The 13,310-nt window shown below is 45.2% G+C and overlaps 1 protein-coding gene across 2 annotated transcripts in view; it reads left to right on the top strand.

The window, feature by feature from the left end:
• Positions 1–13,310, top strand: part of FAM234B (family with sequence similarity 234 member B) — a 393,337-nt gene that overhangs the window by 373,995 nt on the left and 6,032 nt on the right. For both annotated transcript variants that reach the window (XM_069652723.1, XM_069652722.1), the window contains exon 12: positions 7,068–7,297. In XM_069652723.1, coding sequence (XP_069508824.1) covers positions 7,068–7,297 — 230 coding nt within the window. The remainder of the gene's footprint in view (positions 1–7,067; positions 7,298–13,310) is intronic.

Below are 13,310 nucleotides of genomic sequence, written 5' to 3'. Positions count from 1 at the left end.
CTACGGTCCAGAAGTATTGCGGCGGGATGCCAGGTTTGTTTTTGCAAAGGGTGGAGGTCTGGAGGCATGCCTTTTGTGCCTTCTTTGCTATGTGCTTCTGGAAGGACAGGCTGATGTTGATAGTGAAGCCTAAGGATTTTGCTGAATCCGAGGGTTGCAGATAAAATCCTTCTAGGTGCATATCATTGAGCCATTCTTGGATAGGTTGTTTAGCGGGGGAAACAATGAGGATTAATTCTGTCTTGAAGGGGTTAGGTTTAAGGTAAGCAGTCCGTATCTAGGACTTGATGATGGCTGGATAATTGCAGACACACTGATGTTTTGTGGGCTTTTTACTCTCATTTATAATTAAGTATCGTCTGTATATTTGTGATGGTTATATCAGGATCTTTAAGGAGTGTGCCCAGAAGCTCCATGTAAAGGTTAAAAACGATTGATGAGAGCATGGAGCCTCTCCGCAGAAGGCCGGGATTAGGTCAGAATGCAACGTGTTCATCTGGACAGCCTGATGTCTGCCTGAGAGGTAGGCTATAGACCAATACAGGACAGTGCCAGAGAATCCCATCCTTTTCGGCGAGGAGGATGCAATGGTCAACTATCCATTTCAGTTGAGAGGTCAAGGACGACAAGATATGAGTCACCTTTACCCATGATTTGAAGATTCATAATGGGCCTGTAGTTGGCCAGGTTGTCTTGATCTCATTTTTTTTCTCAGAGTTCATATGAGGCCAGTCTTGAGCGTGTTGAGGAATGACCCTTCATTGAGGGAGGCATTAATGACGCTGAGGAGTGCACAGATCGCCGGGCCCATCAATTGTTTAATGATGGAGTTGGGATGATATTGTCAGAGTAGGAGGTAGGTTTGAGGGTGGTGAGTGGGGAGAAAGAGAAGAGAATTCGGTCCACAGGCACAGTGTGCATGCTGGAGTATAGGGGGGACTAACGCTGATGGCGGTTGATTTAATGGTCTGTTGGATTTTGTCTTTTTTCAATGAACACATTGTTAATTCCATCACATTTTTCAGTTGATGGCACCTAGAGGTTGGGTAAGGTTTGGTACAATGTTTTACTACTTGAAGAGGTCTTTGCTCCTGCCTGAGGCTCCCGCAATGGCAACTTTGGCCTTGGTGGTCAGAATCCTATGGTTGACCAGACAAAGACAAAGGTTCAGTTTTTGTGCCACCATTTCTCTAGAGCTCTGAGCATTTGTTGGAGGCAAGCTCAGGGGCTCAGGGATGTACTAAGGGACGGGTGGTTTGGTCTTAGCACAGTTGTTTTTTAGGGGGGCATGAGAATCCACCAGTTTCATAGAGTTGATGAATAAGTTTCAGAGGACTGAGTCATTCCCTGTGGCAGGAAAGTCTGCACAGTTTGCTTCTAGTTCGTTGGCCGGGAAGTGTTCCAGTGAGCAACGTTGAGTGAGGGGGTGTTTAACCTGTACTTTGTGGGCTGTGGTCGCATGGGTGATCAACAGTGGTATTGGCAGCAGGGTTAGACCATTCGAGTGGGATAGGGTCTACGCAAGTGATGAGGGACGATGATGTAAAGACTAAGTCTAGGGTGTTGTCTTTGTTGTGCGTGAGGAAGAGCACAATTTGCTTACGGTCCATGCATCTGGTCAGTGTGTAATGTGCACTTAGTATGGTTGCCTTCCTCCCTTCCTAGCTGGGCAACATGTTGGATGCCATAGCCTGGGGGAGCAGGAGGACGTTGAAATCCTAAGGGGAAGATGGGCTAAACAATGTTTCTGTTGTGATGCAAAGGGCTTCAAGATATTTGTATGAGATGAGGTTGGCGATCTCTTGGGCATGAGCAACTGCTGAGCGAGTATTAATCGACATCGGGGGGAGGCGGGGGTTTGTGTGTGTTTGGTCCTTGGGTGATCCTAAAGTCAAACTTTAGAGGAACCCGCTAGAGTTTCAGGATTCAACCAAATCTGAATTATTGGGCCTGAATCCTAGGGAAACTGCCCAAACGAGTGCTTCCAAGGTGGTGGGTCGCCTTGGCCAGGAATAGTGTGAAATACTACCTTTGTGGCATTTTATGACTTACATTTAATCCCTAAACTCTTGTATTTTTTCCAGGCAATCCCAATGCATTTTTCCTGGGAAGACATACCTAAATTGGAAAAGGTTATAACATTTATTTGGGAAACAAGGAATAGCTAGAAATTGGTGCTAACCGGACGGGATTGAGAAGGCATTGAGTGGCCTGATTTTATGCAGGTATTACATGGCAGTGCAACTCCCGATTTTTGAGGAGTGAATCAATCTGATGTCATCCGAGCAGTGGTGTACAATGGACTGTACAGCCATTGCAAAATATATATACGTGTGATCTTATTTTTTTACCGAAGTCTCCTAGTTCACCCATAGTGCCCGTCATGAGGATCCGCTAGAAGCCCAAATCTAACTCCAATTCTTGGTACGATTCTGACCTTGCTGCCCTTAAACGCAAGTTTAGGGCGGTGGAAAGGAAGTGGAGGACATCTGGCGCACCCCCTGACAACTGGCCTGCCGCCTGGTCCACAGGCAGTACATAATCTCTGTCCTCTCTAAGTAGAGAACCTACATCCAAGCTTGCATCTCTGCATCTCTGCAGCATCTAACAACTGGGACAACTTTTAAAAATCTGCAAGGAGCTGGCCAATCCTGCTGCAGTCTCTACCTCTCTTGTTCCCTCCCAGACCCTCTGCACGGCCTTGGCCTCTCATTTCACTACTAAAACTCAGGACATCCTGTCCAGCCTCTCTTGCTCTACCACTCCCGGCCCGTCTGAGGCCGTCTCTCCTCCTCCCTTCTCCTCCTTTCCCCTTTTCATCCCCAGTGATGTTTCTAGACAAGTCTGATCTATGAAAGTCTTGTCAAAGCAAGTTCTCCGCTGCTCATCCAGAACAATCAAGGACCACATCTACACCCTTGCTCCAGCCTTGGCCGATTTCTGCAATCACTCCTTTGCCACTGGAACCTCCCCTCCCCTTTCAGCACTCTCTTGTGCACCCCCTCCTAAAGAAGCCCTCGGCCGATACTTCCTCTCCGGCTAACTATCGCCCGATCTCCATCAGTCCTTTCACGGGCAAACTCTTGGAAAAGATTGCCATCTCCCAGCTCAATCTACATACTGAATCTGTTGGTTGCCTCCATGACCACCAATCGAGATTCAGAGCTGCCAGAAGCACGGAAACTGCTCTCCTGAACACCTGTGAAGAGTCTAATCTCCATTCTGTCCTCATTCTCCTTGATCTATCCTCTGCTTTTGACAGTCAACCATGCCATCCTGCTCAATCGTCTCTGTGACAACCTTGGTATTACTGATCATGCCTTGGCCTGGTTGACCTCCTTTCTCACTGACCGACCCTCTCGAGTCCAACTGGGGTCTTTCCTCTTTTCTATCTCTCTCTACTTGTGGTATTCCCTAGGAGTCTAACATCTCTTCCTGGCTCTTCAACCACTACATGGCACCTCTTGCCGACTGCATCGCTACTTTCTGCTTCAATTTTCAATCTTATGTGGATGACACTCGGCTCTCTTCAGGCTTCCCTCAGCCACCTCTGCTTCTTCTCTCATACCAGACTGGCCGCAATTCAGGAATGGTGCGCTGCCAATGATCTTTGCCTTAATGCCAGTAAGACCGAGATCCTCCTTATTGGGACACCTGCTCCCTCTTTTCCTCTCTCCCTGCCCACTCTGGGCCCTCTTCCTGTTCCTTGCTGTGAGGCTACCATCTTCACCTCCTCAGAGGTATTCTTCCTTTTCTCACTTTCCCCCAGATGCTCAATGTCTCCAGAGCTCTGGTCCTCTCTAGGCTGGACTATTACAACAGCCTCTTTCTAAATCTCCCTGCCTCTACTTTTCGACCTTCACAACTTATCCAGAACAGGACTGTGAGACTTGTCCTTGGCCTCAAGCCCAGGGATCGTATCTCTCCAGCTCTGAAATCTCTTCCCTGCCTCCCTGTGGCTGCAAGGATCAACTTCAAGACCCTCTGCATCATCCACAAGGTTTTCTGGGGCCTAGGACCGCTCTACTTCCAGCATTCTCTTCCAAAACATCATCTTCTCACGCTCTCTGCTCATCCACCTCCAACTCTTTGACGGTCATGCGCTTCTCCAAGCAGAGAGTTGGGGGCAGATCTATCTCCTCAGCTGGGGCCTCCCTCTGGAATAGCCTCCATTTCTCTTTCAAACTAGAGTAGAACCACCTCTGGTTCCGTAAGCAACTCAAGACCTTCCTTTTCGCTTCCGCTTTCTCCCTTCCTCTCCCCTGCTGATGCACCTTACTGCTCCCCACACTGGTCACCTCTGGACTCAGGCCCAGGCTCCTGCATGTCCAGTTGCCTTCACACTGCCTCTGGGCTCTCAGGCACTTGAAGGTCTGAATCTGCAACCCTACAGCCCCTTCTTTCCACACTTATGAGTCAACCGCTGGCTGCACTTGTGAGTTAACTGCACTTCCCCTTTCCCCTGGCATGTCTCCCCTTCCCTCTTCCCCGCACTGGTGCGATCTGAATGAAGGCCTAGTAAGATCGTTATTTTGGCCTCACTTTGTTTCCCCCTCCTTGTCTTGTCGCGCCTAGAAACACGTGTGTACAGACGCGTTCTAAATGCCACATCATATATCATATGATATCACAGTCTACATTAACCCGGCAACTAGGTTGGTCAGTTTTTGACATCTGGGAATCTTATCACTTTTCCCTCCCGTTTGCTCCACTTTATGGGAACCCGTGACTGCTCCTCAGGAACTAAGGGTGGACGTTTTTTTATAGGCAAAGTGTGGACTACCTGCATCTCTCTGACCTTTTCACTAAAGCGAAGATTACACCGTTCCAAGAGTGCAGATGCGATCCAGCAGGCAGGTAGAGCAGGCAGGTAGGTGGGAATTCTTGCAACTCTGGCTTTGGGAACTACAGACTGGAAGAATCTAGGAGACCTCTGAAATGCTTTGAGCTAGTTATCATGTAATTTATATGCACTACGGGTCTTAAAGCATTGTACACAAGTCTGGTAATTTCCATGATGTTGCCAAGATGAAAGTGCCAAACAAAATGGGAAGAGGAATTGGGTATGAGTCTTACAGGTGACGACTATTCAGGGATGCGTACCGGGGCGAAATCCTCATCCTCATGTGTGCAACATAAGGAGATACCATACAAGTTATTCTACCGTTGGTGTATGACCTCAGTTATGTTACATGCTCAGGAAGGAAGCCACTCAGACCTCTGCTGTAGAGAATGTGGAGCAGAGTCCTCGCTACTTTGTGTGTGCATGCCCAGTTTTACTGCCATTTTATCTGCACTTTGTGAAAAGTATCATAGAGAAAGATTCCCCCAAGGATCCGGAGGTGATTCTTTTGGGCAAGCCCCTTAACCATCTATATTCTTTGTATATGCCGATCTATTGATTCGTCGCATACATTTTACTTACAGCTAAGTTAACTATTTGGGCAGATTGGGGGGGGGATGTTTTTTCAAATAAATGGGAGGGTTAAAGTATGCCAGGTTATAGCATTTGAAAGACTGACAGCAGAACTGCTGCAAGCTAGATCAAACATTTGGAAAATATGCCAACCTCAATGGACTATGTGGCCTGCGACTATAGAGACCGCTCATCCCATACTTGACTTAAATCGTGGCATTTGTTGTCCCTTGTTGAGTAGTGGGTTACTATAAATGTTTGTTTTACCCAACAAAAGACTGTGCATAGAAATGTATATGAAAAAGAAAATTGTAAAGATTCGGGTGGAGGGAGCTGTTCTGCGGGGAGTTGGACTTTTTTGTATTTAATTTAATTGAGCTCAAAGATTTAAAAGGGAATGTTGGTTTTCCCTATATGAAAATGTGTCAATAAAAAATGTTTTGATGAAAAAAGCTACCCTACCAAAGGTCCTTCAGCTTTCAGTCATCCAGTTGATATTATTGAAGTGTTCAAATCTGTGGTTAAGACCAGGGATGGCAAGATTTGAAATCTCAAGCGGGTTGTAAAGGTTACGGAGACTGGTCTTGGGGACTTTGGGCAGGTGGCTTTTTCCACCAGAGTGTCTAAGAATTGGGGACAAGAGTGGGCCAAGGAGGTGAAACTCAGGAATAGGAAGTGATGCCTGCAAGATACCATTAAAGTTAAGGGAATATATACTGTACCCGCTCATCTCAGTCTTTCATCTATGATTTATTGTTTAGATAAAGGTGTACGGTGGTATCTTGTTTATGGTTTATGTCCTTGTGTATGCATCAGTGGATGTATATAGGTGGATGTATTGTACTTTTAAAGGAGAAGAGATGTGTTATGTTGGTAATCAAAAATAAAATGTGAGTGAATCATTCCATTCCACAGAGGGCCCTTATGTGTGAGGCAGGCAGGTATCCAAGTAAGGGATGGATGCACAGTTTTTTGTCTGGGTTCACTCGCTAAATAAATCGCTCTACAATCAAATACACTCCTGCAGAATTCAGATTTCTCTACAAGGAACCAGCTGTGGTTCCTTGGTGAAACATCAGTCGGTTGATCCTTCTTCTAATTCGATGGTGGTGATGTCTGGTGCTTCCAATAAGAGATTTGTATTCAAGTAGATAAGTCTGTATTCACATGCTGTGACTCTTGGGTGGATGTCACCCAGATAAGGAAAAGTGTAAATATCTAGTGCTAGCAACAGTGAACCCAAAACACATCCTTTTTGGGGCAGCAGCAGTGCAGGCTTCCGTCACACAGAAAAGAGCGACAGCAAGGGCATTTCAACACCCTTTATTACACATAGATGTTACAGCATGATCACCCACACTATCTTAAGGTTTTTTGGCCTGTAGACAGTTTCTCCTCTACATATTGAGATTTGGTTAAAAATAATAAAGTCTTTCTTTAGAGAACCAAGCTTTCGTTGGGTGTTCAGTGTTTTTCTGGGTTTCTTGCTATGCCTTTATGCCTGTTTTTATGTTGTAGTTTGTAGGAAATCCTATTTGTCATATTATATTTTGTTTGTTAATATCACTGTTTAATTTCTCATGTAACTCAGTAAACGGTTATCGTACAATGCCATCCTTATCCAGGATTCCCTGTTCTCTTTTGCAACTAGTTGGAATAAACGACCTGCTGAAGGATGCCTTCTATGTCACAGTGACAGCCGAGTATGCTCCAGGAACCTCCAGGGACATTTACAAGCCTATGGCAGTCAACAAGATTGGCCTGCGATGGGGCATGGCGAACAGTAATGTGATGTCCCTCGGAGCAATGCCATCGAAAATCAAACCAGGGGACGTAAGAAGAATCCTCTCAAGACTGAAGTTCGTGAACCAGAATCAAAAGGTGAGCATGTGTAATGTGAAGTGGCTTTGAATTGTGCACCTCTGTATTATTGGGGCTCGTTACACATGGCCTTGCAAAAAGGAGGTGGTGATGTGTGTTAGTCAGCAGTCTTCAGAGTGTAACTATTAAGCTACATAGTTGATGGCGATGAAACTGAGTGTATAATTCATCCAGTGGGCATGAGCCCAAGTTTAGCCAATTAGATTCAGCGTTGAGAGACCTTTTCGGTGGCTAAGCATCTGAGGGCATTGTGGCAGAGCTACAGAAATGAGCATTGATGTTGCTCTGTTAATGTATGTTTTCAGCTTTTTGCCCTTTGCAAGGGTTGGTTGTTTAAGTAGTATTCAGTGCTAGGAGATGGAGGCATGAGTCTGTTAGTGGTTGAAAGGAGTAGGTATTGGGTTAGTGAAACTGAACCTCTTGGTTCTGGATTATTTTTAATGTTGTGCAGAAAGTGTTGTGAATTGTTGTCTCCGGGTTAAGAGTTGTAATTGTTTTGCTTACAACCCCTTAGTTGCTGTGCTCCTATATATCTCGATTTAAAATGGATGAAACTGCATCCCTTAGCATTATGGGGGTCTACAAGGGTGCATGGAAAACAACCCATAGGATATTGAGTTCCTTAATTCCTTGGTTGTAGCATTATGCATGGCATAAGGTTGCAGGGAGTGCGACCTAAGAGTCTGAGCTCCCAAACGCTTTGGCTGTAGTGTTGGGTTCAGGTGTGTACCTGTTGCCGTGAGTACGCAGAGAAGGTTAATCTGGACTATGTCTCTGGGAACGTGAGGTCTATGCTTTGGTGATAGTCTGAGGAGGTTGGGTTTCGTCAGGTCTTTAAGGATGTCATGCTAGTGTCATTTGAAGAGAAGGTTTTCAGGTATTTTCTGAAGGCTAGTGAGTTTTCCTCTATGCAAAGCTGCATGCAGATAGTTTCAGAGCTTGTTTGAGGGACAGGCACAGTTACTAATGTAGTGTTACTGGACCACAGTGCTGTACTTGGCTTGCTGTGAAACAATTGTATTGTGGTGCCTTCTGGATCCATGTTGTGGAAGCTGAATGAGCGGGAATTTCAACTCATTCCTTTGTTCGCAAAACGGTGAGTCATTTTTGGGCTGTGGTGATGTCTTTGTTTCAGGAATTAAGCAGCTTTGTTGGACTCTCTAGTCTGTTCAACAAGTAGTATGGGAGTGCTCGGCAAAGGCTGCTGGCATAGTCTACTCTTAAGAGTAGTAGACCAATGACTACTAGGGTTCGGTGCATGATGATTACATATGGTATGCTGCACCAGATCATTTAGAGTTGGAAGAAGCAACTTCTTAAATTGGCTTTAATCTGTGGTTTCGGTGTGTGGGCACTGTCCACAACGAACCAGATATTTTTGACCATTGATTTTATGCTCATTTATGTGTTGACCTGGGTGAAGCATGTGCTAAGATTCAGTTTATTTGCTGCAGAGTTGTTTGTAGGTTTGGTGGTCATTTGAGTAGTTGGAACATCTGACGCCTGAGTTATTGATATGTTCCAAGAGGGAGGTCATGTGGATATTGAAGAGAAGCAGAAAAAGACTGGATCCTTTTGTTACTCAACAGGTGAGGTTGCGGGGGCATGCCCTGAAAGGGATCCCTTGTTTCTGTGCTGTCTGTGAGGTAGACAGTGACCCAGCGTAGTGTGGTACCTTTTAATCTAATGTCATCCAACTTTTTCAGCAGAATTCTGTTGCTGCTGTTATCAAATGAAGAGATCAACATAAAGTATGATTGGGGCAGATTGCGTGCCCGTGAACTCTTAATATGTTATGGATCTGTGGTAGAAACACCAATCTATTTGTGATTAAAAAACATGTCATTGCTGTAAATCAATTGCAGGCAAACTGATGGGGTGATAACTTGGAGGGGTCTTTTGGCTATTCTGGAAACAACTGGAGGTGTTGGTGGAACACAGAGTTGGGAGTATTGGCATTATTGTGATAGGGGAGTTTCATGCAAAGATTGGCGACTCCCAAAGGGCATGAAGGATTATATTTTGGAGGAAGAAGGCTGGAGTTTTCCAGGTTTAAATTCATATTTGCGGGCTGAACAAAATGTGGGCTAGTATTTATTACTGATTGGGTAAAATCCTCCTGTGTACAAAAACCGGTCTAACCTCTCTTAATAGCCATGGCGCCCTCCACATTTGTATCGCCCATGACAGCCACGTTAATTGATTGCATCTTCCTGAATTTATCGTCATAGGCAGGGGCGGTGGATTCTTAGGCCGTTGGGATCGTAGAAAATGACCAGAACCTGGATCTTGGAGATCTAGAGGAGGGCTTTCTTGCCAAATTGGATTTTAGAAGCATTCACCTCCTCGAAATTGCAAGTAAATGGGATAGATTTTAAATGGAACAAACAGTCGTCGGCAGGGGTGGACTAGGAACCAAAGGAGGCCCTGGAAATCATTTTCAAAGAGGGCTCCATATTGCACAATTTTCAGCAAGCCCAGCACTTTTCCCGTGGGAACATTTACAAATACCACATGAAAGACAGACCCAGGTTGCAGAGGCCTACCAGGAAATCTCCAGAGTTCCCTGTAGGTTAGTCCACTCCGGGTTCTCGTAATACAGGTCTGGAGTGAGTAGGTCAGTAGAGGTATTTGAAATAAAGACCCCTCCTAGTAACATTCTTGAAGCATATCAGGCATCAATAAAGACTGCAGGGGGAGGTTTGTTCAAGGGGGCCTTTTAGCTCCATGGCTAAACGAAAAGGCGGTTTGATTTGGCAGAATGTAAGTCTGTAAAAGAGAAGCCTTGTACAAAGCCTGAAAGCAAAGGGGAAAATGTTCCCATGTTAGGGAACCTCAAACTGCAAAGAGATTTTGTGTAACAAAAAGAGAAGTTGCCACATAAGGCTCTTGTAGTCCCTTCATGACGCAGCTTTGAGCAGTGACCAGGGAGCCTTTAGAAGAACAATGCCATGGGGGCATTAGACCATCAAACACTGAACTCCAGAAATAAAGGACTCTAGTTGGTTCAACAACTTTGGCCATTGTACTCCAAGGAACATGGGACGATATTTGATGTTACCACATGAATTTGGTATCATACCTTGTCTGTAGTAGGGGGCAGGGGTGTGATCATAGGGAGGTTGATTTTATTTCACTATTGTAGGTCATGACGCTCTTGGAACACAACAGAACGGTAATACTTCTGGCCCAGATCGAATGCCCCTACATTTGACCAAACATGAACCTTTTGTTCACTGTTTTTAATATTAAAAAAAGACTTGACAGTCCGGTCTTCATGAAAAATGGTAGAAATGTTTCCTATGTTTAAAAAGGTGAAGGCTATTGAATTGGCCCATTGGTCCTGTGAAAAAGTTATCTCAGCCTTTCAGTAACAAAGTAGCACAACTGAGCATCATCTTCCCTGCATCTGTTAGCATTCAGTCAAATTTGTTTTTGACATTTCTTGACCTGCGTGCGTGTTTGACCTGGTTAATAGCAATAGGTTATGCCTGGTTTTACATAACCTGGGTATGGCTGTGGCCTACTTTAAATTGATTGTAAATCTAAACAAAAAGAAACGGGAAGTGTAAGTTACATTTGAAGCAAATGTGCAACACACCAACTTTAAGGTTATGCATGGCGTCAGACGGCTGTTTTTGGCACCACTTTGTTTATATTGTGCATTAATGAGGCTGGAACAGGTGCTTGACGCCATTAGCACCCAGGGTTACCAAAGCTGTAGCCCGGGTTCTAGAAAAGGAAAAAAGAGGATGCGTGCTGTTCAATGAATGAAATCCTTTTCCAAGATAGCCGCAATGGAAAGGGACATCGGGGCTCTTCGGAGCCCCTCTTCCCTTTCCGTGGCGGCCAGAGTAGCAAGGAAGCAACTGCGGCCTGCACCGCCACAACAACAAACAGGTAAGTGGGGGTGGGAAAAGGGCAAAAAATTCCCAAAAATAAGGGAATGGGGAAGATGGTGGCGGGAGAGCCGGCCATCGTGGGTGGAATGGGAACGCAGGCTTTCAATGGCAGTTCAAGCATGCACTCCTAGCCACCTGATTGGCTGGCTCTACCCACCAGGGTGCTAATGGATTTAAAGCAACTTTGCAGGCGACTCCTTCAGACGTCACAGAGGTTAAGAGATGGGCAGCACAGGCAAACCACACCTAGCTACAGTTAATCTTTTGAGCGCCTTTGAGATCCTCTGCGTTGAGCATGTTTGGTTATCAATACAGACATATCTAAAATCAGGATGGTCTGACAAAAAACATGCCCAACGTTAAAATTGGGTCTCAGTGGTGAAGGGGGAGGCCCTGGAAATTGTGACCAAATTTGATTGTCTGTGGGCCCACTTCTGAAAGCCTGTACTGAAAGAAACTTTGGTTGGCGACAAAGATGATGAGAAGTAGCAATCACCTTCTATAATTGGACAACTCCAGGTGATGGACAGGGTGTCCTCATTACCCGATCTGAATTTGATTCCAAGACTTGCTCAGAGCTTGGATAACAAAGCTGTCCCTCGACCAATTACATTTTCTAGAAAGCATTGTTATTTATTTGTATTCCTTTGAAGAACAGGGATGTCAATTTCAAACAGAAATGACTTACAATAACACATTTACAGATGGCAAAGGCATTCCCAAGAAGGGTGTGTGCGGGGTCGGAAATGTGAGGCAGACAACTTTGTGAAGATTTTTCAAAAGATGCCATTTTATAAACTCAAACAAATTGGATAAACGCCTCACCATACCTACCCTAACAAGGATTTCCCTGCCTAAAATAAACTAAAAGAAACACTCTAACAAAAGGTTTCTGTCCCTCACACTTAGATACACAATAAAGCAATAAGGAAATATATGGCAGTTTAACAACAACAAATATAACAGAATAATTAACATCATCATAGCTGCTTCTTCTAATAACCGTGGTGAACTCCCCTTCCCCAGATTCAAGCAAGCTTTTCTTTAAATGGCTACAAAGAGTAAGGAAATCCTGTATTAGAACAAAAGGTTCCACTTCGGTCTCTTTCTAATCCAACTTGACAACACCAAGTTCCAATTTGGATTCCAGAGGTCATTTATATGGCGTTAATACCCCGTTCCAAGGGTTGGAACAAGGGCTCATGATCTGGCAGCCCAAGTTATCAGCCCGAGCTAAGCGAGGGTGGTTAATAAGGGCACCGGGCCGTAACCTCCCGTTCCAGCACTTTGAACAGGGGATTAAGGCTGTTAGCACCACAGGTTGCCAAAGCAGTGACGTGGAATGCTAAAAAATTAATATTTTCCTTCATCCGCGCATCCCGTTGAACGAAGGAAAATGCTTTTCCAACATAGCCACCATGGAAAGGGAAGCAGGGCTCCGTTTGAGATGGAGAACCAGCGTGACAAGGATTCAAAGGGGATAAAAAGGGGAAGGACCTCGTGGCCAGTTAGGGTTAAGTCCCGTGACTAGGGCATGAATTGGGCAGGGCAATTATGCCAGCATGAGCAAACCCAAGTGAGGGTTGTAGGGCATGGGGCAACATTAAACTACATTTGCACAGTCGCAGGCAACCATGGTACTACAGCCAGCCAGCCAGCCATATATGTGCATGGCAACAAGGAAGGTAGCTGCGGTATACTATGCAATAGGAATATGCTTTATATTAGGCTGGATAGGTTGGCACAGATGTCCATCCAGATGCACTTTCCTGTGCTGCTGGCTGCAACTATAACAGGGGCAGTGGCTCATTCAAACATAAAAGCATGATGCAGAAGATCCCTTTTTAGGAGTGGAACAAACTAGTACCAGCCGGCACAAAGAGAACAGACCGGTCTACTACACGTAAATCCTTGTTAGCAACCAATCGGGGACCCATTGCAAAGATGTAGGGTGCTGTTAAAGAAGCCTATGCAAATTTGGCACTACATGTTCCAAATGGAGCAGACCAATTGGCTCCAGGGAGGAGTGGTCTTGCCAGGCTGCATGTTAGGCAAGTTTCCTTTACCTCCTCCATTACCTTCAGTGAGTCCCCAGAATATGTACTTTGTGT

This window comes from Ambystoma mexicanum, chromosome 3p, assembly GCF_040938575.1.
Source record: "Ambystoma mexicanum isolate Mex_15411 chromosome 3p, UKY_AmexF1_1, whole genome shotgun sequence".
NCBI classification, from domain to species: Eukaryota; Metazoa; Chordata; class Amphibia; order Caudata; family Ambystomatidae; genus Ambystoma; species Ambystoma mexicanum.
Note: the sequence above shows the minus strand (reverse complement) of the source record. Positions and strands in the feature narration are given on the sequence as shown.